Source organism: Xenopus laevis, chromosome 6L (genome assembly GCF_017654675.1).
Source record: "Xenopus laevis strain J_2021 chromosome 6L, Xenopus_laevis_v10.1, whole genome shotgun sequence".
Lineage (NCBI taxonomy): Eukaryota > Metazoa > Chordata > Amphibia > Anura > Pipidae > Xenopus > Xenopus laevis.
This window is the reverse complement of record NC_054381.1, coordinates 73,076,536-73,103,805: the sequence shown is the minus strand read 5'-3', so window position 1 is coordinate 73,103,805 and position 27,270 is coordinate 73,076,536. Positions and strand designations below refer to the sequence as shown.

The following is a 27,270-nucleotide window of genomic DNA, read 5'->3' as shown; positions in this document are numbered from 1 at the left end:
TGTAAGTCCATGTCCTCTCCAGTTGGAGAGTTTAAGGTCAGGCATACATTTGGCTATGAATTTTGTGGTTTAGATATGAAATAGGAAAAATAAATAAATGCTCATCTATGAAAGCAGCACAATGTGTAAAGTGACATTTTTGGATGCAAATTGTCATGTTTTTATACACAATGCATTGCAAGTTGTTGGGTTAATGTATGCAAGCAGGCCCGGATTTGTGGAAAAATCACAAATGCATGGTCCTAGGGTGACGAGATGTTAGAGGAGGCAAGCAGGCTGCATTGTATGATTAATCTCCTAATCTGATTCGAAATAATCGCGTAACCACGCTGGCGTGTACAAGTCAGGACATGACTTTGCGGGCAGCCAGACAAATACACTGTTTCTCTGCCTATGTTGGATTAGATATAAAGACATTTTTATTGTGATTTAATAAAGCTTGACAGATAGGGGGTGGCACAGCAGCTGGGCCTAGAGGGGCAAGTAAGGTAAATCCAGCCATGCATGCAAGCACTTTGTCCAAATATTTCAATAGGCCCCTTTCATACTAAGTGCCCATTTATCATGCTGTATAAAAAATGGAGTGACGCATTACTGATAATGTTGCCCAGAGCAATCAGCAATTGGATTTCAAAAGTCTGATTGGTTGATATAATTGGTTGCTATGAACATAATGTTTCAATTTATTTTTTACACAGCATGATAAATGAACCACTTACTGTGCAATGAATGAGCAGAGGCAGCTATGCCAGGACAAGATTGATCACAAACAGTAGCAGGACAACCAGGTTACTACTGCATGAGCATTTTTCTGCAGCTTCCAGGGAAACCTTCCATACTTCCTGTGTTGACTCTGCCTTGAATCCTTTTTTTATGCCAGTGGTCCTCCTGCTGTCTTCCAGACAACACAGATGTACATTAGGGTTGCCTCCTTACCCTTTGTAAAGGAAGGGGGTGATGAAATAAAAGGGCTTGGGATTCAGCAAATCGGGTTGGGTATTGGGTGGATAAGGATTAAGCCTACATGGAGTGGGGATCAGGCTGCTGAGGAAGCAAAGACTGGAGCTAAAATTCCAACACTCTCTATTCACTTCTATGGGGTTTTTGGATGCATATTTATCAATGGATAAAAAATATGCCTTTTAATTTCACATGTAAGTGAATAAGTGCAGAAAAAATTCACTCCAACAGACTGGTAAGCACTAGTTTTATACTTTAAAAATATGACCTATTGAATCATATCTGTTAAAAAATAACGTATATGCCCCAGGAAGTGCAGCTAAATACCTCTGAATAATTAAAGGGGTTGTTCACCTTCCAAACACTTTTTTCAATCAGTTGTTTTTAGATTGTTCCCCAGAAATAAAGACTTTTTTCAATTACTTTCCATTATTTATTTTTTATGTTTTTTCCGAAATCTAAGTTTAAAGTTGAATGTTCACACCGTGTCTCTGGTGTTTCAGTCTGGCAGCTCAGTAATTCAGGAGCAGACTCTAAACTGTTACAATTTTGCAACATTGAGTTGATACATTTCTCAGCAGCATCTCTGGAGTATTTGCAATAATTGTATCAATTCTAACAGCTGCCTGTAATGAAACCCAGAGATTCTGCTCAGCAGGGACAAAGATAAGAAATGTATCAACTAAATGTATCCATTTAGAACAGTTTACAGGATCCCAGAGCTGATTCAGAAGGAGAGAAATGACACGTTACACTACAATATTAGAAAAACCGTCACACATAGAAAATAGAAAGTCATTGGAAAAAGTCATTATTTCTGGTGATCTATCTGATAACAACTAGTTGTTTGAAGGTGAACAACCCCTTTAAGTCTAGTTAAAGACAATTAAAGGCATTTTGGGAGGGGTCACAAAATATTAAACATTTCTAATGTTTGTAAGCATTTCTTATAGATCTTTCTCATACCTGGTCATCTTCCAGAAGAATTAGACCGACAATGGCAATATTAATATTCCTTCCTATTGATCCATCTTTGAATAAAGCAGATACCTATGCAAGGTTAATAGAAAAAAAAGAAAAAAGAAATAAAACACAATTAGTTTGAGTTCACTTAATTGTGAAAAGGAGCAGAGAACCTGTACTGGCAAAATGATATAGACCAATTGACAACAAACATTTAACCCTTTAAGTGCACTGCTGAAATTTCAATCAGCAGGATCATGCATTGAGTAATCCGTGATCTAAAAACTTAAAACAGTGGAGCTGACTCTTTGTTTGCAGCAGTAGCCTGCCTAACATTTCAGTCAGTTTTGCAATAGATTTTTCTTAAAATAAAAAAAGAAAGCTCCAGTAGCTTAATTAAAATATGTATGCCAGGATCTAGAGCAGTGTTGACCTGGTAGTAATGCTATAAATAGGAACAGGTCACACATTAACTAAGCATACCAGAAAGGTAGACAGAAGCATTCAAGGGTGCATGATAACTGTAAATACAGGTATGGGACCTGTTATCCAGAATGCTTAGGACCTAGCGTTTTCTGGATAATGTATCTTTCTGCAATTCGGATCTTGATACCTTAAAGGGGTTGTTTACCTTTGAGACCTTTGAGATAACTTTCAGTATGATGTAGAGAATGATATTCTGAGACAATTTGTATTTGGTTTTCATTTTTTATTATTTAAGGAGTTATTTAGCTTTTTATTCAGCAGCTCTTCAATGTGCATTTTAAGCATTCAGGTAGCTAGGGGCCAAATTACCCTAACAACCATGCACTGATGTGAATAAGAGACTGGAATATGAATAGGAGAGGCCTGAATAGAAAGATGATGAATAAAAAGTAGAAATAACAATGTAGCGTTACAGAGGATTTGTTTTTTAGAAGGGGTTAGCAACACCCATTTGAAAGCTGCAAAGAGTCAGAAAAAAAGGCAAATAACTATAAAACTATTAAAAATAGGTAATGAAGACCAATTGAAAGGTTGCCTAGAATTGGCCATTCTATAACATAATAAAAGTTCCCTTAAAGGTGAACCACCCCTTTCAATCAATTAAACATTAAACAAACCCAATAGGTTGGTTTTGCTGCCAGTGAAGATTAATTATATCTTAGTTTGGCTCAAGTACAAGGTACTGTTTTATTATTACAGAGAAAAACATAATAATTTTTAAAAATGTGGACTATTTGGATAAAATGAAGTCTATGGGAGACGTCCTTTCCGTAATTCTGAGGATTGAACAAAGGATTGGCCTTCCTATAAACTTCCAAGAGTTTTCTGAATATCGGGTTATAGATTCCATACACGTCTAAGTATCTGAAGAACAACAATTATTTTCAGCCTCAAATAAATAAATTACTTTTGAGGCTTGGAAATAGTTATTTTTTTTTTCATTTTCTGCACTGTTTATTGCTTCTACAGACTGTTCTATAACAGTAAAAAAAATATGTATGATAAAAACAGACAAATACAGATAACTCTTCTCAAAGTAGATACTGTAGATGCTAACAAGTCAGCGAAGAATCAAATTTACAGTAACTGACTGCAAGACTTATGTATCTGCTTAAGTCCATGAATGGCTAATCTTGGCAGTGGTACATAGTTGAGTTTTACCCAAAAGTGCCACCCAAAATTGTGGCTATACTGTATGTGTGTAGAATGAACCTAGACTTCTGTCTATTTATGTTTATTTGAAGAGATCTGTGGGTATTGTGGGCACTTAGACTGTTTCTACATGTAGCATTACCAAATGCGCACTTACCCTTAGGGCAATGTCACCTGTTATGGTTATTATTACTGTTATTAATAACACATATGCACAAAGCACCACCTATTCCACTGCACTGTAAAAATAAATAGTTATATACACTTGAACAAGATTATATACAAAACAAGCAAAAGTCAATACAAGAGGTAAAGGGACTCTGCCCAAAAGATATTCTATTCTAAATGGAGGAGGGATATGTGACATAAGGTGGGGATGGGCAAGAGTTGGCAAGGTGTGAGATGCGGCATTATACATTCCATTTAGCACTGTGCACACTGAAGCTATGTTAGTATAGTTGAAGGCTGAACAGAATCTGGCAATATCAAATCAAAAGCATTATCACTGCATTAAGAGGGGGAATCTGAGCACTTAATCTGAGGATTAAAAAAGATGAAATGGCGCAATATTTACTGACTTCTAATACCATCATTGTTTAGCGTAATACCCCTTTACATAGAATAACAATGTAAAGATAATTTCCCAATATACCTCAATAAGTAGTGCTTTCGTACCATATTGAGTATTGTCAACACATAGGTAGTAATGTTTTCATGGCCATGATTCTGCATCATCTTCTTGTCAACCACCACAAGAGTTTCCACATTTAGTTGTTTATTTTTTGATAACTTATTAAGTGATCGCTTCTTTCTTCCTTGGTAGCAATATTCATCTGGAAAAATATACATATCTTCTTTTGGAGGTTTTGGCATATCTGTTAACATTAAACATTTAAAAATATCAGCAGAAAGAAGAGCACATCATTTATTTGTACTTTTGGGCAGCAAATAAGGTAGTGCATTTCCTGTTAGTCATGTGTTAATTGTTATATATTGTTTATGACAAAAAAACAACATCAAGGGGCCCATTTACTTTGCTCGAGTGAAGGAATAGAATAAAAAAACCTTCGAATTTCGAATGTTTTTTTGGCTACTTCGTCCATCGAATTGGCTACTTCGACCTTCGACTACGACTTCGACTTCGAATGGAACAATTCAAACTAAAAATCGTTCGAATATTCGACCAAAAAAACTTCGACCCCCTACTTCGCCACCTAAAACCTACCAAGGTGCAAAGTTAGCCTATGAGGAAAGTTCCCATAGGCTTTGTAACAATTTTTTGGTTGAAGAAAAATCATTTGATCGATGGATTAAAATCCTTCGTTCGATTGAACTATTTGCGGTAAATCCTTCGACTTTGATATTCGAAGTCGAAGGATTTACTCGGCAGTCGAATATCGAGGGTTAATTAACCCTCGATATTCGACCATATATAAATCTTCCCCCAAGTCTTGAATAATAATAAACATTTATATTAGCTTTTTTACACACTGAAAAATTACCAATTACTCATCAAAAAATACCAAACTCAATATATAATATTATGAGTTATGATGCAATCCAGCAGATTGACAGCATTGGTATCTATTGGGTTTTTTCCGGTTTGTTTTGTTGCCTTCATTCTCCCTTGGTAAATAATAAATAATATCAAGTCAGCACTTGGATAACTTAAGCATTCAGTTATACAGAATAAATATGGTTCTTGCAGGAGGTATTTTGTCTTGATTTAACGTAAGAGATGATTAAGGAATAAGGCAATAGGGATGTAGCGAACGTCGGAAAAAAAGTTCGCGAACATATTCGCGAACTTGCGCAAAAATGCGAGCGGTTCGCGAACGGTTCGCGAACCCCATAGACTTCAATGGGAAGGCGAACTTTAACATCTAGAAAAGACATTTCTGGCCAGAAAAATGATTTTAAAGTTGTTTAAAGGGTGCAACGACCTGGACAGTGGCATGCCAGAGGGGGATCAAGGGCAAAAATGTATCTGAAAAATCTGCCTGTGTGTGCTTGGAAGAGATAGTGTAGGGGGAGAGCTGTTAGTGATTTCAGGGACAGATGATAGTAAGTTTGCTGGCTAGTAATCTGCTTGATACTGCTCTGTATTGGAGGGACAGAAGTCTGCAGGGATTTGAGGGACATTTTAGCTTAGGTAGCTTTGCTGGCTAGTAATCTACTGTTCTCTTTAAACAACTGCCATACGTTGACCTTGTAGGCATTGTTTGCCCAGTTTTTTTGGACGCAGCCACTGAAGCACAGTTGCCAGAAAAAATATGCCATATAAATGCTGAAAATAGTAATTTTTCGCCATACGTTGACCTTGTAGACATTGTTTGCCCAGTTTTTTTGGACGCAGCCACTGAAGCACAGTTGCCAGAAAAAATATGCCATATAAATGCTGAAAATAGTAATTTTTCGCCATACGTTGACCTTGTAGACATTGTTTGCCCAGTTTTTTTGGTTGCAGCCACTGAAGCACAGTTGCCAGAAAAAATATGTCACGTAAATGCTGAAAATAGTCATTTTTTGCCATATACGTTGAGTCAACGTATGGCAAAAAATGACTATTTTCAGCATTTATATGGCATATTTTTTCTGGCCTCTGTGCTTCAGTGGCTGTGGCCAAAAAAACTGGGCAAACAATGCCTACAAGGTCAACGTCGTTGACCTTGTAGGCATTGTTTGCCCAGTTTTTTTGGCCACAGCCACTGAAGCACAGAGGCCAGAAAAAATATGCCATATAAATGCTGAAAATAGTCATTTTTTTGGTCGCAGCCACTGAAGCACAGTTGCCAGAAAAATTATGCCATATAAATGCTGAAAATATAAATTTTTTTGGTTGCAGCCACTGAAGCACAGAGGCCAGAAAAATTATGCCATATAAATGCAGAAAATATGCATTTTTTTGGTCGCAGCCACTGAAGCACAGTTGACAGAAAAATTATGCCATATAAATGCTGAAAATATAAATTTTTTTGGTTGCAGCCACTGAAGCACAGAGGCCAGAAAAATTATGCCATATAAATGCAGAAAATATGCATTTTTTTGGTTGCAGCCACTGAAGCACAGAGGCCAGAAAAAATTAAACCAGTAGGGTTTGCACCCTAGTTTGTAACGGTGGCAGAGGGAGGAGGAGGACGCTAAAGGACAGCTGTGTGTGGAGTCATGAGGCTTGAAGAGAAGGACAGCTGCATAGAAGTCAGAACAAGTCTTCCGGCGTGCAGTAACCCTCCGAGATCCACCCCTCATTCATTTTAATAAAGGTCAGGTAATCGACACTTTTGTGACCTAGGCGAGTTCTCTTCTCAGTTACAATCCCTCCTGCTGCACTGAAGGTCCTTTCTGAGAGCACACTTGAGGCTGGGCAAGACAAGAGGTTCATGGCAAATTGTGACAGCTCTGGCCACAGATCAAGCCTGCGCACCCAGTAGTCCAGGGGTTCATCGCTCCTCAGAGTGTCGATATCTGCAGTTAATGCCAGGTAGTCCGCTACCTGCCGGTCGAGGCGTTCTTTGAGGGTGGATCCAGAAGGGTTGTGGCGCTGCCTTGGACAGAAAAACATTTGCATGTCTGACGTTACAGACTGGCCAAAGGGCTTTGTCCTTGCAGGTGTGCTCGTGGCAGGATTACTGGCACCTCTGCCCCTGGAATGTTGATGAGTTCCTGAAGTGACATCACCCTTAAAAGCATTGTACAACATGTTTTGCAGGCTGGTTTGTAAATGCCGCATCTTTTCGGACTTGTGGTATGTTGGTAACATTTCTGACACTTTATGCTTGTACCGAGGGTCTAGTAGCGTTGCGACCCAGTACAGGTCCTTCTCCTTAAGCCTCTTGATACGGGGGTCCTTCAACAGGCATGACAGCATGAAAGACCCCATTCTCACAAGGTTGGATGCAGAGCTATCCATCTCCGCTTCCTCATTATCAAGGACTGCATCATCCACGGTCTCCTCCCCCCAGCCACGTACAAGACCAGGGGTCCCCAAAAGGTCACCACTAGCCCCCTGGGAAGCCTGCTCCTGTTGGTCCTCCTCCTCCTCCTCCACAAAGCCACCTTCCTCCTCTGACTCCACTTCTGGCACCTCTCCCTGCGTTGCAGCAGGTGCCTGGGTTCGTTCTGGTGATTCCGACCAGAAATCGTGCGCTTCCAGCTCCTCGTCACGCTGGTCTACAGCCTCATCTGTCACTCGTCGCACGGCACGCTCCAGGAAGAAAGCGAAGGGTATTAGGTCGCTGATGGTGCCTTCGGTGCGACTGACCATATTTGTCACCTCTTCAAAAGGTCGCATGAGCCTGCAGGCATCGCGCATAAGCACCCAGTAACGGGGGAAAAAAATCCCCAGCTGTGCAGATCCAGTCCTACCACCCAGTTCAAAAAGGTACTCGTTGACGGCCCTTTGTTGTTGCAGCAGACGTTCCAACATAAGGAGCGTTGAATTCCAGCGAGTCTGGCTGTCAGAAATCAAACGCCTGACTGGCATGTTGTAGCGCTGCTGAATGTCAGCAAGGCGTGCCATGGCTGTGTAGGAACGTCTGAAATGGGCCGACACCTTTCTGGACTGGGTGAGAACGTCCTGGAATCCTGGGTACTTGGAGACAAAACGTTGGACTATTAAATTTAACACATGTGCCATGCAGGGCACATGTGTTAAATTGCCTAGTCTCAACGCTGCCAACAGATTGCTTCCATTGTCACACACCACTTTTCCGATCTGCAGTTGGTGTGGGGTCAGCCACCGATCGGCCTGTGACTGCAGAGATGACAGGAGTACAGATCCGGTATGGTTTTTGCTTTCCAGGCACGTCATCCCCAAGACAGCGTGACAACGGCGTACCTGGCACGTCGAATAGCCTAGGGGGAGCTGGGGGTGCACAGGTGTGGAGGAGGAGAAGGAGGACCCAGCAGCAGAGTAAGAAGAAGAAGAAGACGAGGTAGAGAGCGATGGAGGAGTAGAGGTGGTGGCAGAACCGCGTGCAATCCGTGGCGGTGACACCAACTCCACTGTTGTTGTTGAGCTACCCATTCCCTGCTTCCCAGCCATTACCAAGTTCACCCAGTGGGCAGTGTAGGTGACATACCTGCCCTGACCATGCTTGGAGGACCATGCGTCAGTAGTCATATGGACCTTTGGCCCAACACTAAGTGACAGAGATGCGGTAACTTGGCTCTGCACATGTTGGTACAGGTGTGGTATTCCCTTTTTAGAAAAAAAATTGCGGCTGGGTACCTTCCACTGCGGTGTCCCAATTGCTACAAATTTGCGGAAGGCCTCAGAGTCCACCAGCTGGTATGGTAAAAGCTGGCGGGCTAAGAGTGCAGACAAGCCAGCTGTCAGACGCCGGGCAAGGGGGTGACAGTCAGACATTGGCTTCTTACGCTCAAACATGGCCTTCACAGAAACTTGGCTGGTGGCAGATGACTGGGAATGGGAACAGGTGGTCAAGGTGGAAGGCGGAGTGGAGGGTGGTTCAGACGGGTCAAGGAGAGCAGAGGTAGAGCAGTAAGATGCTGGACCAGAAGGAGTGTGGCTTTTAGTTTGCCTGTTGCCTTTGAGGTGTTGCTCCCAAAGTGCTTTGTGCTTGCCGCTCATGTGCCTTCGCATAGAAGTTGTACCTATGTGGCTGTTGGGCTTACCAAGGCTCAGTTTCTGACTGCACTCATTGCAAATTACAATGCTTTTGTCAGAGGCACACACATTAAAAAAATCCCACACTGCTGACTTTTTGGAAGTGTGCGATCTGGCGGTAACAGTAGAAGTTGGCGGAGTTGGCGGTATTGGCGGCAATGGCGGGTGCGTTGGCCGGCTGAACACAGGTGCCGATACATGTTGTTGCCCTACTGATCCCTGCGGGCTGTCCTCCCTGCTTCTTCTAAGTCTTATTCTCCTACTGCCTCTCTGACTCTCCGTCTCTCCATCTGAACTACCCTCCTCTTGCTCTCTTCTACTAGGCACCCACAAAACATCAATCTCCTCATCATCATTCTCCTCAGATGCATCAATTTCTTCTGACACATCACAGAAGGAAGCAGCAGCGGGGACCTCCTCCTCATCACTCATTATGTCCATCTCTATCGTGTTCTCTGCCAGAATTAAATCTGGTGTAAGGTCCTCATCTCCTTCATCTTCTTCTGGCAATAATGGTTGCGCATTACTCAGTTCAAGAAACTCATTGGAAAATAACTCCTCTGACCCCAGTGAAGAAGGGGCACCGGTGGTGGAGGAAGTGTTACGTGGGGTGGCCATAGCAGTGGAGGATGAGGAGGATGTTGTGGTAAAGTTAGAAACGGTAGAGGATGGGGTGTGCTGTGTAAGCCAGTCAACTACCTCTTCAGCATTTTGGGAGTTCAGGGTCATTGGCTTTTTAAAACTGGGCAATTTGCTAGGGCCACAGGATTGCATAGCAGCACGGCCCCTAGCACGGCCTCTGCGTGGCGGCCTGCCTTTGCCTGGCATTATTTTTAAAAAAACAACAACAACAACAAAAACTCAGTTGGTTTTTCTGGAAACGATAATACACACAGCTAGATGGCGGGTTGAAGAAAACACTGTGCAAATAATGCCTACAAAGTCAACGTATACACTACTACAGCGGTGGATACGGATTACGTAAAATATATGAATGCTGCTTGAAAAAAAAGTAACTCAAGTGGTTTTTCTAGAGACGATAATATTATCAATATTTAGACAAAATGTGAACAAGGTCACACAGCTCGATGGCGGGTTGAAGAAAACAGTGTGCAAATAATGCCTACAAGGTCAACGTATACACTACTACAGCGGTGGATACGGATTACGTAAAATATATGAATGCTGCTTGAAAAAAAGTAACTCAAGTGGTTTTTCTAGAGACGATAATATTATCAATATTTAGACAAAATGTGAACAAGGTCACACAGCTCGATGGCGGGTTGAAGAAAACAGTGTGCAAATAATGCCTACAAGGTCAACGTATACACTACTACAGCGGTGGATACGGATTACGTAAAATATATGAATGCTGCTTGAAAAAAAGTAACTCAAGTGGTTTTTCTAGAGACGATAATATTATCAATATTTAGACAAAATGTGAACAAGCTCACACAGCTCGATGGCGGGTTGAAGAAAACAGTGTGCAAATAATGCCTACAAGGCCAACGTATACACTACTACAGCGGTGGATACGGATTACGTAAAATATATGAATGCTGCTTGAAAAAAGTGACTCCGGTGTTTTTTCTGGAGACGGTAATATTATGGATATTTAGACAGAATGGGAACAAGGTCACACAGCTCGATGGCGGGTTGAAGAAAACAGTGTGCAAATAATGCCTACAAGGCCAACGTATACACTACTACAGCGGTGGATACGGATTACGTAAAATATATGAATGCTGCTTGAAAAAAGTGACTCCGGTGTTTTTTCTGGAGACGGTAATATTATGGATATTTAGACAGAATGGGAACAAGGTCACACAGCTCGATGGCGGGTTGAAGAAAACAGTGTGCAAATAATGCCTACAAGGCCAACGTATACACTACTACAGCGGTGGATACGGATTACGTAAAATATATGAATGCTGCTTGAAAAAAGTGACTCCGGTGTTTTTTCTGGAGACGGTAATATTATGGATATTTAGACAGAATGGGAACAAGGTCACACAGCTCGATGGCGGGTTGAAGAAAACAGTGTGCAAATAATGCCTACAAGGCCAACGTATACACTACTACAGCGGTGGATACGGATTACGTAAAATATATGAATGCTGCTTGAAAAAAGTGACTCCGGTGTTTTTTCTGGAGACGGTAATATTATGGATATTTAGACAGAATGGGAACAAGGTCACACAGCTCGATGGCGGGTTGAAGAAAACAGTGTGCAAATAATGCCTACAAGGCCAACGTATACACTACTACAGCGGTGGATACGGATTACGTAAAATATATTATGGCTGCTTGAAAAAAGTGACTCCGGTGTTTTTTCTGGAGACGGTAATATTATGGATATTTAGACAGAATGGGAACAAGGTCACACAGCTCGATGGCGGGTTGAAGAAAACAGTGTGCAAATAATGCCTACAAGGCCAACGTATACACTACTACAGCGGTGGATACGGATTACGTAAAATATATGAATGCTGCTTGAAAAAAGTGACTCCGGTGTTTTTTCTGGAGACGGTAATATTATGGATATTTAGACAGAATGGGAACAAGGTCACACAGCTCGATGGCGGGTTGAAGAAAACAGTGTGCAAATAATGCCTACAAGGCCAACGTATACACTACTACAGCGGTGGATACGGATTACGTAAAATATATTATGGCTGCTTGAAAAAAGTGACTCCGGTGTTTTTTCTGGAGACGGTAATATTATGGATATTTAGACAGAATGGGAACAAGGTCACACAGCTCGATGGCGGGTTGAAGAAAACAGTGTGCAAATAATGCCTACAAGGCCAACGTATACACTACTACAGCGGTGGATACGGATTACGTAAAATATATTATGGCTGCTTGAAAAAAGTGACTCCGGTGTTTTTTCTGGAGACGGTAATATTATGGATATTTAGACAGAATGGGAACAAGGTCACACAGCTCGATGGCGGGTTGAAGAAAACAGTGTGCAAATAATGCCTACAAGGCCAACGTATACACTACTACAGCGGTGGATACGGATTACGTAAAATATGTGAATGCTGCTTGAAAAAAGTGACTCCGGTGTTTTTTCTGGAGACGGTAATATTATGGATATTTAGACAGAATGGGAACAAGGTCACACAGCTCGATGGCGGGTTGAAGAAAACAGTGTGCAAATAATGCCTACAAGGCCAACGTATACACTACTACAGCGGTGGATACGGATTACGTAAAATATATGAATGCTGCTTGAAAAAAGTGACTCCGGTGTTTTTTCTGGAGACGGTAATATTATGGATATTTAGACAGAATGGGAACAAGGTCACACAGCTCGATGGCGGGTTGAAGAAAACAGTGTGCAAATAATGCCTACAGGGCAAATAATGCCTAAAAGGTCAACTTATACACTACTACAGCGGTAGTAAAATAAAAAAAAGTAAAATAAAAAAAAAATGAATATTAAAAAAAAAAATTAAAGTTGGTGCTGCTGAACTACTAGGAGCAGCAGATTAGCACACCAGTCCCACTCCCCAACACTGCTAGACTAATAGCACTGGGCTCTTATAGTAGTAGTAGTAGTAGTAGTAGTAAAACAACAAAAAAATAAATAAAAGCAGTCCTTACAAGGACTACTGTTATTGCAGCAGTCAGCAGATGAGATCAGAAGCAGGACAGCTGCCCACTGCAGCTACATACAGAGCACTGCAGTAGAAGGTAGATTACTAGCCAGCAAAGCTACCTAAGCTAAAATGTCCCTCAAACCCCTGCAGACTTCTGTCCCTCCAATAACAGAGCAGTATCAAAACGATTACTAGCCAGCAAACTTTCAACTGTCCCTGAAATCACTAACAGGCAGCAGCTCTCTCCCTACACTATCTCTTCAGCACACACAGGCAGAGTGAAAAAACGCTGCAGGGCTTCGGTTTTTATAGGGAAGGGGAGTGGTCCAGGGGAGAGCTTCCTGATTGGCTGCCATGTACCTGCTGGTCTGGGGTGAGAGGGCAAAAAAAAGCGCCAACAATGGCGAACCCAAAATGGCGAACGTCGCGCGACGTTCGCGAACTTCCGGCGAGCGCGAACACCCGATGTTCGCGCGAACAAGTTCGCCGGCGAACAGTTCGCGACATCTCTATAAGGCAATAGAACTTAAAAAAAAAACACTTAAGGCTTTAGTTGGAGATTGGAGATGAAATCACAGAAAGAATAACACAACAAACAACTTTTACTCAGCAATCATGTTTAGAAAAAATAGATCATTTAAATTAAGTAAAAACAGATCTTTGAGAGTATGGTATCCAAGAGAGGTAATGGGGTGTTGTAGAGAGAATATTGGTGTACAAAAGAAGTACACAGATAACTTTGAAATTGTTAACAATATGATATCAAATCTTGTTTAAAGAGTATATTGATAATGTTTCAATGTTTAAACAAATACACCAAAATTCTATATTAACCTCATGATTCACAAAAATGAATGTCATTTTTCAACAATCTAGTAACCTTAGATTAAGCTCCTCCATGCTTGTATAAAGATTGTGTTACATAATTTCCTATTAGTAAGTTTACATAAATAATTATATTAATAAATGTTTGTAAGGTGGTTGCTATTTCTATAACTGTTTAGCAAGTCCTATACTAGTACAGATATTTTAATATGTAATACTGCATAACAAACTGTTCAGTTATTTTTATGTTTTCCTATAATTTTAAAAGTATCTAATATTAAATTGCAGCTATAACATAACTTGTATGAAGGGCAGTATACATTTGAGTGTCTGAAGACTGCCCCACGTCTTTCCCTTTGTAATTAAACACTGATAAAACTGACCCAACATGTATACTTTTCCCAGAACATATGCGGAAATGCTAATATTTACATAGGTTAGACAATGCTTGATCATGGGTCAACAATCCAGACAGTAACTTGTGCACTTGCAAAATTTGAGGCTCTTAATGAGTTTGCCAAGTTGGTCAGTCTAATTACCCTGTGTGCCTTAAACAATTCAAAATACAGAAATTACAAATGCCAAATGTGTTACCCTTACTGCATACTGATGCATTAAGCTGGTTTATGTGTTACATTGCCTGAATATGCACTAGTAAATACACATAAGTCAGTTTAATTTAAAACCAATCAAAACCTTAACTAATTAAACCAAGTATATTTTTGATATCCTTTTTGTAAATAAAGAAAATGTCCTTACATACATTTCTTGCGCTTTCCACAATAGTGCTGTTTTTCAGGCCTTTCATATTTTTGGTCCACTTCCTGCTGACTGTTAGGAGGAGAAAGAGTATCCAAGTGTTGCCATTTCTGATTTCTCAATTCTTGCTGCATTTGAACCATATTAATATCATGGTCCTTGTACAGGTGGTTGTCAAGAGATCTTTTATAGAGAACATGATGTTGGTGGCCATTTGATGTAGAGTAATTGTGTTTGAGTGCTACATGCCTAGGCATTGGCTTCAAAAAATATTCCACTTCTTGTGTCCTTATTAAACCTGACTAGAGAAAAAAATATATGTCACAAATGAAATGCAGGACCATGGTCAAGTAACAATCACTGTAATGATCAATACATTTCAAATGATAATACCTATTTACATACACTATCAGTCATCTGATGTATGTTTACCATTGCCATTAAAATTGTATATATGGCCACTACAGTGTGTACTACAACCAATTGTATCTATATAGTGTTACTTGGGGGCAGATTTATCAAGGGTCGAATTTCGAAGTGAAAAAAAACTTAGAAATTCGACCATCGAATAGGGTAGTCCGACATTCGAAGTTGAAGTCAAAGGATTTTTAAGACCTTCGACTTCTCAAAGCTTAGCCAAATACTGGCTATAGGTTCTAGGAGGCCCCCATAGGCTAACATAGCAATTCAGCAAGTCGAATTTGGCCTATTCGATGGTCGAAGTACCCAAAAATTACTTTTTAAGTTTTTAAATTCGAAAATTCAATTCGACCTTTGATAAATCTGCTACTCAGTCATCTGATGTATGTTTACCATTGCCATTAAAATTGTATATATGGCCACTACAGTGTGTACTACAACCAATTGTATCTATATAGTGTTACTTGGGGGCAGATTTATCAAGGGTCGAATTTCGAAGTGAAAAAAAACGTAGAAATTCGACCATCGAATAGGGTAGTCCGACATTCGAAGTTGAAGTCAAAGGATTATAAAGACCTTCGACTTCTCAAAGCTTAGCCAAATACTGGCTATAGGTTCTAGGAGGCCCCCATAGGCTAACATAGCAATTCAGCAAGTTGAATTTGGCCTATTCGATGGTCGAAGTACCCAAAAATTACTTTTTACATTTTTAAATTCGAAAATTCAATTTGACCTTTGATAAATCTGCCACTTAGTGTTGAATTGCAAATGTGAGGGACCCTCCTTGAATGGCAAGGCCTATGTTTTTATGGGTTAGGTATTTTAGTTATACTGGCAGAGTTGGGAAAAAAAGAATGCCTTTTATTTATTGAATGGTTTTCATTACTCACTATGAACAATTACAAATGGTCATCTAGGGGTTAAGTCTTTGGCTATAGTTGTGCCTTTTTTTACATTCCATTGCCTTCTACAGAAAGTCACCAGCTTTTATATTAAAGTTTTTTGCTTAATAAATTCCAAATACTAGCAAATTTAAAAATATGCAAGATTGTGATTTTTTTTAATAAGAAACACATATCCCTGTAAATCAGTAGTCCTCAAACAGTAGCTCATGAGCAACATGTTGCTCTCCAACCCCTTGGATGTTGCTCCCAGTGGCCTCAACGCAGGTGCTTATTTTTGAATTCCTGGCTTGGAGGCAAGAAAACAGGTTTACTGCCAAATTGAACCTTCTGTAGGCTACCAGTGCATATAGAGGCTACCAAATAGCCAATCACAGCCATTATTTGACATCCCCATGGACATTTTCATGGTTGTGTTGCTCTCCAACTGTTTTTATATTTAAATGTGGCTCACCAGTAAAAAAAAGGTTGAGGACCCCTGCTGTAAATTGTTAATCTCAGTTTGAAATTGGAACTGCATTCAATATTTCTGTGTAATAACAAAGTCCACTTGTTTAGACACTGTATTTGCTTAGCTATACTTTTTACATAGTGTAGTGACACCAAAGATTCTGGTTATTTAATCATCTAAATATTTACATCTATTTGTCCTGTTTAATCTGTTTAACTTTGTTAACAGAAAAAATATGGGCAATGTTAACATTTTGCCTTGGTGCACAGATTTTTTAGCAACTTTAACATATGGTCAAATGCAGAGTATATTTAAAAACTATAAAAAAAATACCAAGCTAAATTTTCAAAAAATACAAATTTTAATAAACACAGTGTTTTTTTTTTTATTATTCTTTTTTTTTTACAAATAACTTGTATTTAGGTATTTAAATGAAATTTAACAAATCCTTAAACACCCCTGTAGTATTAAACACCCCTGTAAAACTATTTTATTAAGCTCTTAGTTGAGCCTTTATGTGATATTACCATTAATAATTATTTTTGAGTCTTCCTAATGCTTCCAATACATGTGTGTATTTTACATTTTGGCCACATGAAGGGTAAATGTCCTTTATGGTGCATTTCCAAAGAAACAATTCAAATTGTTTCATTGACAGGACTTAGCACTTAATTTTTTTCCAGGCCCCTTATTGTGTCAGTATTGTAATTTATCTTAGCTTGTCTTTCTTTGTTTCAGCAAAGGCCCTTTCACCACTTTTATTAAGCTTTACAAAACCATCCTCTGTAGACTCTTCAAACATCATGCACAAAAGTTTGTCTCCTAAGTATTTGTAATGCATAGCAATGTATTCACAGCTGTTGCAAACCAATTTTAATTCTTTAGTGTGTGATTTGGGCTGGGTTCCAAGGCAACCTAGACAACAGGAGGACAATTATGCTGAAAGGCACAGAGAAAAGAACCTTGGCATATCATTATATGTACAATGTGAATCTTCCAAAATTTGGAAACTAGGTTACCAAACTAAGGTTGCTGCTTCTTTTTGTCTAGAGTACACACAAATATTCACCTTCGCTTCCAGGTTATATACCAAGTGTTTGTGGGGGTTATTTACTAAAATAAGAATTTATCTCATAATGTTAATAAAAATAGTGTGACCAAACTTCCATGCCTGATTTTAGCTTTTTTTATTAATAAAAAACTCAATCTAATCAGAAACATAATAATGTATGATAAGGGTCAAAATATATTTATAATTAATACATTTTTAATGTACTAAGTTATTTCTATGTGCCAGCATTCTGTGCAACAACAAGTGCATTTAATTTAAGTGAATGACATGTTGAAAATAAATTATAGGTAGACCTAGACATCAAAATTACTAGTAAGAGAGGGAAGAGATGAAGATAAACGTGCGCAAGGCACATCCATATCAGGGACATCTCTGCAGAACATCTGTGAGCTCAGTACCATAACACAAGAGTGCATGTGCACTGTGGGTGAGTCTTTAGGGCAGGACCAGCATCAGCTATGGTCTGATTTATCTGTTTAGTCCATGGCCATGTGTATTACAGTACTTTATCTGTATTAATGGATTCTTTTTTAAACTGTACCTGTCATGCAGGCATATAAAGCTGTAAAATACATTTAAAAAAATTAATTAAACAAATTAAACATGAAACCAAATTCTTTTTTTTATCAAAACGTTCATACCTATGGTGCAGAGCCAACAACTTTCACTATCTATTCTACACTTTCTAGATGAACTACTTACTTTCCTCCTCCCTCCTCACCATCTAAAACTGTGTAGCCAGTGAATGTAATGGGCATCATGTGCCCCATTCTAGAGCATAAAAAAGATTTGGGGATGATGATGCAAAGCTTGTCTTAATAACAGTGTCTACAAAATGGCACCTGACTGCTTGCTGTGATTGTTAATTCCCAGACTGAAGGAACACCATTTAAATAATTTATATTGTGTGTGTAAAGTTATTTTGCTTTACTAACACAATAAAAAAGGAATTCAAATTATTTCTTAGGTTGACAGATCCTTTTTAACACAATGATTTTCACCATTACCCAAAAGGGGTAATTTATATTACCTTGGGCTGTGAGCACTAAGGGGTGCAAGAGGGCCCTGGGGAAAGCTGCCCTCTGATCATTGCAGTGGGTAACAAATCTGATGCAAGGAGCAGAGCACAGCTTCAGGAGGCTGCCATAGGGCAGACATTATGGACAGGGTCCCGTTGTGGCCTGTGCCTACTACCACCATCTACTTGTATGTCTGACACAGACACCCCTTTAGGATAGACCACTGCCTAATGCAGACACTGCTCTATTCAGTGGACTAGCTGCAGGTCTCATGCTGCTAGCATATGAGAACATTTTGTATTAAAGCTTGACTGTTGAAAATTAATTAACCTTTTGCTCTGGTTTCCTATCTTTTATCACATCAGTTGGTCTGGCCTTATAATATATGCTAAATATTTTCACACTGCCAAAAAATATCTTCCCAACATTTTTATTATATTATTTGCTTTCTCTGCCAACATGTGAAAAAAAAATTGTAAGTGTTTGATTTATATCAAACCAAGCTGTGTCTTCATAAATTTTCTGACATTCACTGTGATGAGAAAAACTCCACTGAAATTTGTAGGGAAACTGAAGAGTGTACTTACATTTTCTCAAGGCCCTTTTTTTTTAAATTGAGTTAAAAGGCCTAAAAAGTGAAACATCCTGCATACTTGTTTTAGCAAAAATGTGACTTTTCCAACTTCCCTTAGTTTTAGGATCCAAAAAACTCTGAAGGTAGTAACTGAGATCTTAAATTTATTTGCATGTACTTACAAAGCTGTGTAATTAGAGTTTACATTATGGTTTGTGGTCTGTTGTGCATCAACATTTAGAAATATCTAGTGATGCACCGAATCCACTATTTTGGATTCGGCCGAACCCCCAAATCCTTTTCGAAAGATTTGGCCGAATACTGAACCGAATCCTAATTTGCATTTTTAACTTTCTTGTTTTGTGATAAAAAGTCACGAGATTTCTCTCCCTGACCCTAATTTGCATATGCAAATTAAGATTCAGATTCAGTTCGGCCGGGCAGAAGGATTCGGCCAAATCCAAATCCTGCTGAAAAAGGCGAATCCTGTTTGGGTTTTCCAAATATGTGAGTATTAAACTTTAGCATCCAAGAGCTCATAAGTAATGTTTTATAAATCAGAATTGTAAGAAAGGGGAGGGGACTCTGCTGTGTACTGCAGAACAAAATAAACTCAGAATCAGAATATATAAAACCCTTCTCATGCAGGTACAATGAGGGCAGTGGCCTAGAATATTATGCTTGTCCAAGAAAACATCTAAGCCCCTAAGGAATTGTTCAGTATAAAGATAAATACGACGTAAAGATAGATGCAAAATAAAAAATGTTTCTAGTATAGTTAGTTAAACTAAAAATGTAATGTACAAAGGCTGGAGTGACTGGATGTGTAACATAATAGCCAGAACACTACTTTCTGCTTTTCATCTCTCTTGGTTTCCACTGATTGGTTACCAGGCAGTAACCAATTAGTGACTTGAGGGGGAGCTAAATTATTCATAACTGTCTGCTTTTGAATCTGAGCTGCATGCTGAGGATCAATTGCAAACTTACTGAACAATTATGTCCCAGGTGGCCCCCCCTTCACTGACTAACTCAGAGTTAGAGAGCTGAAAAGCAAGAAGTTGTGTTCTGTTATGTTACACATCCAGTCACTCCAGCCTTTATACATTGCATTTTTGGCTAACTAACTATATTGAAAACATTTTTCATTTTTGAACTGCTCCTTTAAAAGCATTTTTTAGGAGAACTAACCCCCCTAAAAATAAATATGACTGAAAATGCTATATTTTATAAAATAACCTTATTGCATTAGCCTAAAGTTTCAGCTTCTCAATAGCAGCAATGATCCAGGATTTCAAACCTGTCAAAGGGAGTCACAATCTTGTAAAGTGTCTGCAGCACTCACATGCCCGTTGGCGCTCCCGTCTCCAGGGACGTCCAAGGCAAGATGGTGGCGCCCATGTTCCACGTGGATCGATGTCGGTGTCCTATTCTGCTATTTCCTGGATTCCTGACTCCTGCTGACCTTGATTCTGATCCTTGCTGCCTACCTTATTGAATACTTTGCCTGAACCTTGACTACGATAACGCCTATCCCTTTTGGATACCTGCGAATTTGAACTTTAACCCTAAGATTCCTCCTTGGTCCGTACTTCTCCCAATAGGCCCCTGACAGTATATGCGAGCAATGGACCCCACTGAGGAAGCTACGCCGATGTCAGAAGAGCACTCCGGGGATCAACATCCTGCATGGAAGCTTATGAAGCTCAACAGGTCTGCATTGGTCAAGTACTGGACACTCTCCTTTCCCAGATGCCATTTGCCTCTTCGGTCGTGGCAAATCCTGCCGCTGCGGTTGCTCCTCCTTCTGCGACCTCCTCGGCTGGTGAGCCGCTCATTTCTCCACTGCCTCGCTATAATGGGGATCCTCAAGCCTGTAGAGGATTTGTCACGCAGTGTCTGACCTAGTTTGAGTTTCAACCCTCACAGTACTCCAGTGAACGCGCCAAGGTGGGGTATGTGATGTCTTGTTTGGTGGGGGAAATGCTAGAATGGGTACCACCTCCATTCTCCTTTGACCTTTGATGCCAAGGCCTTCCTCCAAGCCTTCTGTACATTTTTTGACGCCCCTGGTTGTGTCGCTAATGACTCTTCCTGACTGCTACAGATCCAGCAAGGAAACCACAGTGTCCGTGAGTACACCATTGATTTCAGAACTTTGATGGCTGAAACTAGCTGGAACAATGAGGCTTATGCAGCAGTCTTCTATCAAGGCTTGTCGACTAGACTCAAGGATGACTTAGTCTCCAGGGATCATCCTGAAATTTTGGAAGACCACCATAAAGGTGAGCACCCGTCCAATAAAGAGCGAAACAAAAAATCCCTGCCTGGTCTGAGACCCATCCTTCCTATCCTGTAATCCACTTCCTGTAACTCCCTCGGAGGAACCTATGCAGATTGGTCGGATGACGTTTGGCTGGTCCATGTCTATATTGTGGTGGAAAAGCCCATTTTGCCAAGCTGGGAGGATCTCAGAACTCAGGTAGAACTGGGGAATTTTACCTGGGTGGCATTGAACCTGCACCCCCTAAGAATTCATTGATTCCTTTTGCCATTGCAGATTCGGCTGCCTGATAGGACTATCGATGTATCTGTTTTTCTTGAGAATTTGTGAATGACATCTTTAGAGGTCATTTTGGCAATCCGTAGTCATGTACTTGGATGACATTTTAATCTTCTCCAAATTCACCGAACCGGTTGAAAGAGCTTCTCTCCTGTCTGAGAGAAAACTCCTTTTTTGCCAAGCTGGAGAAGTGTGTCTTCGAGAACCCCTTCCTGGGTTACATCATCTCTCATGAGGGATTCGAGATGGATCCTTCTAGAGTTACTGCAATCCGAGATTGGCCTCTGCCCACAAGCACCCAGGCCATACAAAGATTTGTCGGTTTCACTAATAACAACTGACAATTTATCAAGGGATTTTCCTCCCTTATCGCTCCTGTCTTGGCTCTCATTCGGAAGGGAGGAAAACCTAATGCCTGGCCCCTCATGCCCTGGAGTCCTTCCAGTCCATGAAAGACTCATTTGTTTCTGCTTCTGTCCTGAAACCTCCTGGCCTCCTACAACCCTTCTTCATTTAAGTAGACACGTCTGACTTTGGAGCTGGAGCTGTCCTCTCTCAGAGACAAGTCGCAGATGGGAAACTACATCATTGTGTCTATTTTTTCAAGAAATTCTCTCCTGCTGAGCAAAATTACGACGTTGGGAATCGTGAGCTTTTGGCAGTTAAAATCGAACTCTAGGAGTTGGTGACACTTCCTGGAAGGAGCACCTCACCCAGTTACCATTTACAGTGATCACAAAAACTTGGAATTCATCCAGACTCTCAAGAGACAGAATCGGTGGGCACTCTTCTTCTCACAATTCAACTTTGTTCTGATATACCGCCCTGGATTCAGGAATCAGAAGGCAGATGCCCTATCTCAAAGAATTGTACCTGAGGGTCGCATCAGTGAAGATCAGGAACCAATTGTTCCCCCCACAAAGATCATTGCTTCCCTATTCCCGCAACTGGCCAGCTAGATTCTTTCTGTCCAGTCTTCAGCTCAGCCACTCGAATTCTGTACAGCCATCCTTCAGCAAAGCCACTGTTCCAAACAAGTGGGACATCCGGGTGTCCAAAAGACCTTTGAACTTATTAATCGTCTCCTTTGGTGGCCAACCCTTCAGAAGGATGTAAAACACTTTGTGGCGGCCTGTGCCATTTGTGCCTTTTCAAAATCTAGTCATTCTCACCCTAGTGGGCTATTGCAGCCTCTACCTATTCCCTCCCTTGCCTTGGACTCATTTAGCTATGGACTTTATTATTGGACTACCACTGTCCAAGGGCAACACTGTAATATGAGTAGTTATTGATCGCTTCAGTAAAATGGCACACTTTACTCCTCTTCGTAAACTTCCTCCTTGGATTTCCAGCAGAGATTGTATCTGACCGAGGTTCCCAGTTTGTGTCCAAGTTTGGAGATCATTGTGTAAGAATCTGGGTATTGTCCTCCAAGTCTCCTCTGCCTTTCACCCTCAGTCCAATGGAGCAGCGGAGAGGTTAAACCAAGCGCTGGAACAGTTTTTGAGAAGTCATGTATCCCTCTGTCAGGATGACTAGGCCATCTCCTTTCCTGGGCAGTGTTTTTCATAACAACGCTTGTCATGCCTCCACTGGTGGATCGCCCTTCTTGACAGTTTATGTATAACATCCCCAAGCTTTCCCTCAAGACTTCCTCTTGTCTGATGTTCCAGCAGCCAATGATCATGCAGCCCACATGTCAGCCATTTGTTCGGCTACTGCAGCCAACTTGGGGAAAAGTTCATTGTCCCACAAGAATTCTGCTCCTTTATATAAAGTTGGGGATAAAGTGTAGCTTTCAACAAGAAATATTCGCCTCAAGGTTCCTTCCCCCAAGTTGGGTCCAAAATTTGTTGGTCCATACTCCATTGTGGAGATTGTTAATCCCGTGGCTGTCAGACTTCAGCTTCCCCCTGAGATGCAAATCTCTAATGTGTTTCACATATCCCTGGTGAAACTGGTAATCCTTAATCACTTCTCTTCAGAACAATCTCCTCCTGCTTCTGTCTCCGTGGCTGGCCAACAAGAATACGAAGTGGAGAAGATCCTAGACTCAAGAATCTCCAGAGGGTCTATACAATTCCTGATCCAAAGGGCTTCAGTCCCGAAGAATGCTCTTGGATAAAACAGTCTGATGTCCACGCTCCTCGACTGGTAAAGAAATTCTTCAAACAGTTTCCGAAGTCCAGTGGCCCCTCCTGGGGGAGGGGGTACTGTCAGGAGCGCCCGATGACGTCACGCGCCGGTGTGAATTTTGAGATAAAAGGACTTCCAGGTCATGGTTTCGATGCCCGAATAAAAGGTTCCCTAAATTCCTATTCTGCTGTTTCTTGGATTCCTGACTGCTGCTTTGACCTTTGATCCTTGCTGCCTGTCTTATTCAATACTTTGCCTGAACTCGACTATGATAACACCTGACCCTTTTGGATACCGCAAACTTGGACTTTAACCCTAAGCTTTCTCCTTGGTCCGGACTTCTCCCCTAAGCTCAGTAAGTGACAGCAGCACAGAGCATGTGTAGTGAATCAGCAGAAAAGAAGATGGGGAGCTCCCGGGGCATTTTACAGGCACAGATCTTTACTGCTTAAAGGGATATGATTGCCTGGGGTTGGTACAGAAGCCAAAAACATAATGTACAACATCTCTAGCCTACTTCTTTAGTTAAGCTTTAGTTCTCCTTTAACATAATCCATCACAACATCATCTAGCAGTGAATTCCACAACCTCACTGGCCACACTGTGAATAACTACCTATGCTGCTTCAAATTAAAGTTATTTTCCTCTAGTCCAAAGGGATGGCCTTATGTTCTCATCCCTTGAGTTTATGTTTAGTTTTAATGCAAGATAGTACTTTATTTACTTTAGTAGCCACAGAATAATACTGACTGAAATAAGACAACTTGTTATCTACAAAAACCTCTAGATCCTTCTCAAATAAGGGAACCCCCAACACATTGCCATTTAGTGTATAACTTGTATTTAGATTATTTCTGCCAAAGTGCATAACCTTGCATTTATCAACATTGAACCTCATTTTCCAGTTTGCTGCCCAGTTTTCTAATCTAGTCAAATCACTCTGCAAAGTGGCAGCATCCTGCATGGAACTTAGTTCTGCACAATTTAGTATAATCAACAAAAATAGAAACAATACCTCCAAGTCATTAATAAACAAGTTGAAAAGCAAAGGACCAAGTACAGAGCCCTGTGGTACTCCACTAACCACACTGATCCAATTCAAAATATTGCATTTATCACCATTCTCTGTGATATATTTTTTAGCCAGTTCTCTATCCAAGTACAAAATACTAGGCCAACATTCCTTATTTAACCAGTAACCTTCTGTGTGATACTGTATCAAATGCTCTAGCAAATAGATTACATCCACTGCCACCCCAGAGTGGAATGCTCTGCTCACCTTTTCATAAAAAGAAATCAAATTAGCCTGGCAATATCAAATACTCATAAAACCATGCTGGCACAAATTCCCATTATTATTATTTGCAATCAAGTCAGATATCTTATCCCTTAATACCCCTTCAAAAAGCTTTCCGACCACTGATGTTAGACTAACCGGCCTATAGTTTTGAGGCTGAAAACAAATAAAAAAAACAAACAATTACAAAAAGTATTGTAGAAGTGATACCTATATTGGCTAACAATAAAAAATGCATTGCAAGCTTTCAGAGCACCAAGGCCCCATTGTCAGGCAAATACAAATGAATGCTGGAAAGGCACAACATATATACTGTTAGATCATTGAAAGGTATTCATGGGCAAGTTATGTCATGCTGGCACAAATTCACATTATTATTATTTGCAATGAAGTCAGATATCTTATCCCTTAATATCCCTTCAAAAAGCCCCCCATAAAGTCGCTGACTAACTCAGAGTTAGAGAGCTGGCAAGCTGGAAGTGTTCTGTTATGTTAAACATCTGCTCACTCCAGCCTTAATAGAATACATGTTTGGCTAACTAACTATATTAGAAACATTTTTATTGTTTATCTGTTTATCTAGTTTTTATTTTTACGCTGAACTGTTCCTTTAAGGTATGAAGATACAAATTATGAAAAGATCCTTTATCAGGAAAACCCCAGGTCCCATGAATTCTGGATAACAGGTATCATACTTGTGCTTTGAAAAGGAAGCCTTTTGCATTAACAAAACGCTTTGGGGCAGATTTACTGAAGGGCGAAGTGGCCAATGCTAACGTCAATTTATCAGAAATCCCATCTGCAGGGATATCGCCAATTCACTAACATGCATAGAGGACAATTAGCTAGCGAACGAGCGGTTACTAGCGGTCATTTACACTCTATCGCCACTATTTTTTAAAGCGGGGTTGCCTTCAAATGTCCAAACTATTAAATACTTATGTGTTAAACTAATTTGAGGGGCATGCCACATTTATATAAGGCTGGACTCATGTCTAGGGCATTAGAGGATCTCTTCTGTCTTTATTATAGCTTATTGGACATTTGTTTTAAAAAGTGGCCACTTCAAACATTTGCACCAACATTACTATTAAATGTACTTTTATGTACCTGCCATATTCAAATTAACTTAATTGCAAGAGTGCTAGTGAAATTTGAAAAATTCACAAAAATTTGCCAGCGCTTGGCTGCTGAGGTGGTAATGAATTTGTGCCTGGCAAAAATTCGGCCGTTAGTGAATTTGCCCCTTTGGCTGAATAGCCTTAATAAAGATTACAATATGTGTCTTTTCATATAGGGGTATAGCAGTCCAGACTGTGAGTAGAGACATGTAGAAAGCTCATTCATGGCTATAGGGAGCACTCAGTTATTCTTTCCAAAGGGCATTTTACAAAATATTAATCCATCAAGGGTGTCAATTGTTTTATTTCATATCTGAAGGGCTATGTTCTGAATGGAAAAAATTCTCTCCATTTTGGACAGACATAATATCCAAGGCTATTGTGATACTAAACTCTATAGTTAGTATAGGTATGGGTATATAGAATTTTAATTAAAAGTAGGGAGGGGTGTGTGTATGGATGATGGGTTTTCATTTGGAGGGGTTGAACTTGATGGACTTTGTCTTTTTTCAACCCAATTTAACTATGTAACTATGTAACTATGTAGCTTAAAAGGGACCTGTCACCCACACAAAAAAAACTGTATAAGAAAAATACATTGCAAACTAAACATAAAACATATTGCCTGCCCAACCTCTAACTTTTACCTTTAAGACATAGAGGCGGGACAGGCAATTACTTTCACTTTGAATTTAGTTTCCATTAAGCACTTTTTAAATGTGACTATACTCTTCGCATTCCTCTCCCTCCTAATGGTCTATATGTTTTTAGCCTGTGCTTAGGCATAGACATTATGTCCCCTATTCTGGCACATACACAATATTTTGGGGTGATAAAAAACTTGCCTTAATAACGGTGTTCACAAAATAGTGTCTGCCTGCCTGCTTGTTTATTTGGAAGATTGCAAAAGCAAAAATATTTTTGGCTGAAACTGTATCAAAATTACTTGCCAGAAAGAAAACAGAAATATTCATATTATGTTTACTAGGAACAGGATTCCTCCATACAGGCATAAAGTTATGTTGTAGTACACAGTCACTGTCATAAAGTGCACTAGCACATCACATGCTATAAAAAGGAATAGTATATATAGGGGGTTATTTATCAAAATCAAAATGTTTCTGATTTTTTAAATAAAAAAAAGGTCAGAACAAACTAGAATCCACATTTTACCCTTATTTATGAATTAAAAATGGCAAAAAAATCTGATCAACAAAAACGCAACTTTTTCAGATTATCGCATGAAACCCCCAACTTTTTTGGATTGTCGTGCGAAAAAACTGAATTTTTCCGATTTCATGATCAAAAAGGTCAGAATTATTTGTGAAATCGT

At 40.0% G+C, this 27,270-nt stretch overlaps 1 protein-coding gene across 1 annotated transcript in view; it reads right to left on the bottom strand.

Moving 5' to 3' along the window:
* Positions 1-27,270, bottom strand: part of adamts16.L (ADAM metallopeptidase with thrombospondin type 1 motif 16 L homeolog) — a 152,382-nt gene that overhangs the window by 99,389 nt on the left and 25,723 nt on the right. The window contains exons 4-6 of the mRNA XM_018266846.2: positions 14,387-14,684; positions 4,237-4,436; positions 1,927-2,010 (exon numbers count right to left, since the gene is read on the bottom strand). Coding sequence (XP_018122335.1) covers positions 1,927-2,010; positions 4,237-4,436; positions 14,387-14,684 — 582 coding nt within the window. The remainder of the gene's footprint in view (positions 1-1,926; positions 2,011-4,236; positions 4,437-14,386; positions 14,685-27,270) is intronic.